The sequence below is a fragment of the Octopus bimaculoides genome, chromosome 30 (genome assembly GCF_001194135.2).
Source record: "Octopus bimaculoides isolate UCB-OBI-ISO-001 chromosome 30, ASM119413v2, whole genome shotgun sequence".
Taxonomy (NCBI): domain Eukaryota; kingdom Metazoa; phylum Mollusca; class Cephalopoda; order Octopoda; family Octopodidae; genus Octopus; species Octopus bimaculoides.
The window spans coordinates 2,754,698-2,758,245 of record NC_069010.1 but is presented as its reverse complement, the minus strand read 5'-3'; the positions used below and the strand labels follow the sequence as shown (position 1 = coordinate 2,758,245).

General features: G+C 39.9%; 1 protein-coding gene across 1 annotated transcript in view; it reads right to left on the bottom strand.

The window, feature by feature from the left end:
* Nucleotides 1-425: 425 nt before the first annotated feature.
* LOC106878274 (probable RNA-binding protein 19) overlaps nucleotides 426-3,548 on the bottom strand; it is a 50,383-nt gene continuing 47,260 nt past the window's right edge. Inside the window, exons 21-23 of the mRNA XM_052978067.1 lie at nucleotides 3,302-3,407; nucleotides 1,530-1,653; nucleotides 426-575 (exon numbers count right to left, since the gene is read on the bottom strand). Coding sequence (XP_052834027.1) covers nucleotides 514-575; nucleotides 1,530-1,653; nucleotides 3,302-3,407 — 292 coding nt within the window. The 3' untranslated portion in view covers nucleotides 426-513. The remainder of the gene's footprint in view (nucleotides 576-1,529; nucleotides 1,654-3,301; nucleotides 3,408-3,548) is intronic.

Genomic DNA, 3,548 nt, shown 5'->3' with positions numbered 1-3,548 from the left:
GGTCTCTTTTGCCGAACCGCTAAGTTACGGGAACGTAAACACACCACCATCGGTTGTCAAGCGATGTTGGGGGGACAAACACAAACACACAAACATACGCACACATATATATAGATATATATATATATACATATATACAACGGGCTTCTTTCAGTTTCCAACTACCAAATCCACTCACAAGGCTTTGGTCGGCCCGAGGCTATAGTAGAAGACACTTGCCCAAGGTGCCACACAGTGGGACTGAACCTGGAACCATGTGGTTGGTAAGCAAGCTACTTACCACACAGCCATTGAATCCCAAATTTGGATTCACCATGAAAAACTAAATCGATATATCAAATTTGAAAATTTTCACTTAATTCTAAACTTCCAAATCTATGACAGCAACCCAAAAAAAATTCTAATGTTCAATTTCCCTCCACCCCTCCATGACAATGTTCATTCCCCCATCCTTCCATCATAATATTCATTCCATCCAACCCCTCCATCATAATGTTTCACCATCACTCTCTATCACATTGTCTCCTCAGTGAGAGATGTTACGATATCTGTCTTCCTGATTTTCTTTGGAATATCTGAAAAGTGAAAAAAAAAAAAGAATGAAATAGAAATTTAAGGGGAAATTTGGCTGTTACACCGAGTAAAGTCATTTCCCTCACTGGTTCATATTTTAAAGATAGTAAGGAGTTTATTGAGGAAAGATTTGATGCTTACATGGACTGGCTCCCGTGTAGGAGGCACATAAAAAACACCCTTTTTGAGCATGGCAGTTTCCAGTACCGTATGACTGGCCCTCATGCCGGTGGCACGTAAAAGCACCCACTACACTCTCGGAGTGTTTGGCGTTTAGGAAAGGCATCCAGCTGTAGAAACTCTGCCAGATCAGATTGGAGCCTGGTGCAGCCTTCTGGCTTTCCAGTCTTCAGTCAAATCGTCCAACCCATGTTAGCATGGAAAGCGGACGTTAAACGACGACGATGATGATGATGATTGAGTAAGATCATGTGACAACAATGAAGCTCCCTCACTGGTTCACATGGTCTCTATTTTAAAGATGCTGTGCCAGGGGTCGGCAAACTGGGAGTAACTAACCCCAAGTGGGGCAAAAATGAAATTTGGGGGGGGGGGCAATGAGGACTCATTAGACATAAGTAGAATTACATAAAAAACGTGTTCCTTGTTACGACAGAAAATTTTCTCCTGGCAACACTGCATCTGTCCAATGTAATGGATGTCTAAATAGATTCATAAAAATAGATTCATTAAACCTTTTCAATTCAAAGAATCTATGATTTTCTTTTCAAATCAAGGGGGTAACGTCAGCATAGATAAATAAATACATTTGGGGTAATTGGTTTAAAAAGTTCCCAACCCCTGCACAGAGGAGTTAATTGACAGAAGTCTCACTTTCGTGTTATTAGAAAGATGAAGTGACCAAATAGAAATTGATGTGTTGCTCTGTGTTGTAAAGCATGTTTGGAAGGCTGTAAAGATAGAAGCATGTATGGAGGTGAAAAAAGAGACATTACCATCGTGAAAGTGCTCAGCTGTTTTTCTGCGAAGATCTTCAATAGTTTCCTCTGTGTCTGCCCACTCCAAGACCAGACGTCGACCGTACAAATGTGTGCTGTGACACAATGCATTGAAAGCTTTCTGCAAAACAAATAATAACGATAAAAATTATGATTTCAAATTTCGGCACAAGGCCAGCAAGTTCAGGGAGCGGGGTAAATCAATGACATCAACCCTAGTACTCAACCCGTACTTATTTTATCAACCGTGGAAGGATGAAAGGCAAAGTCAACCTTGGAATTTGAATGCAGAACGTAAAGATAGACGAAAAACCCACTAAGCATTTCATCCGGCATGCTAATGATTCTGCCAGCTCACAACATTAATAATAATGATGCAGTAGCGTACAGTGGCTTTCATGGCTTCTGAACTTAGCTGATTGGAAGTGTTATCATGTACATGTTTTGTCTTGTCTTAGTATAAAGGATGGGCCACAGTAAATACTCTGCTCAATACCGCAGATTTGCTTGTCAGTTGTTTGACCATAAACAGTTGAGCATGTCCTGTAGTGGCTGACAATAGGTGCATCTCTGATCATGAGCAGAAGTAGTGGGGGAACATCACAGTCACATGTCAACGTTGCAGTGGCATTTGAATGCTCTTAAAAGTGTTTCATTATAAGGTACAACCCATTTGTTGTTGTTTATTTTTCCATTCTTATGAGATTCAACTCTTCCCATTGCAACTGATCTTTGTCTATAAAGAGATAATCTCTCTGTCTGTTTTTCTGCCTTTTGATTAAGATGATAAGGATTAATATTTTATTTCAAATAAAATAGTAATTTTCTCCTTTAAGAAAAAAAAAAAAAAAAATCAAGCGTCTGTGATTCACAAATATCTCGCAAAAATATAGGGAGAATTTTCATCTTTCATGTCCACGGCACTCTGAAAGTAGTATGAATGATTAAGAGAAGAAAAAAGGATGAACGGACGACGACTCTTTGAAGTGTCGATATTTTTAACTTGATTTTTTTCTTAAAGGGGAACTGATTATTTAATATGTAATCTTTATCATCTTTATCAAATGGCAGGAAAACAGACAGACAGACTTTGAGTTTTAGTATAATGTAGATATAGCAGGCTTCTTTCAGTTTCCTATTTCTTTATTGCCCACAAGGCTAAACATAGAGGGGACAAACAAGGACAGACAAAGGGATTAAGTCGATTACATCAACCCTGAAAGGATGAAAGGCAAAGTCGACCTCAGCGGAATTTGAACTCAGAACGTAGCGGCAGATGAAATACCGTTAAGCATTTCGCCCGGTGTGCTAACGTTTCTGCCAGCTCGCCGTTCTTTCAGTTTCTGTCTACCAAATCCACTCACAAGGCATTGGTCAGAATGAAGCTATAGTAGAAGATACTTTCCCAAAGTGCCATGCAGTGGGACTGAACCCAGAACCATGTGGCTGGGAAGCAAGCTTCTTACCACACAGCCATGCCTGCACCTAAAAATGTTTTCCAGCTTGCCAGGATATGTTTAATATGTATTTATTCAATTTTCAAAGAGACAAAAATCAGCATAACCTAGCAAGTCTATTATCAAAAGCGTTCCAGCCATGACCATCCAATCATTGTTTTTAGAACTACCCAGCACTTGGTTTCTTTATCCCTTTTTATCTCGGGGAGACAGTAGTTTGTAGTCAGAGGGAAATTTAGCTACTATTTCTAGCAATTAGAAACCTCTCACGCGTAAGGAAAGGACAAAGACTTTGATGGGACAACCACTTACCTTTGCCTCTCGACGATTTACAAAGTCTACAAAAGCAAAACCTCGATGGGATCCAGTACCAGCCATCTTCTTTGGTAAACGCACAATTTTAAGTTCCCCAAAGACACTGGAATAAAAAGAAAGAACACAAATCATCATCATCATCATCATCATCATCATCGTTTAACGTCCGCTTTCCATGCTGGCATGGGTTGGACGATTTGACTGAGGACTGGTGAAACCGGATGGCCACACCAGGCTCCAATCT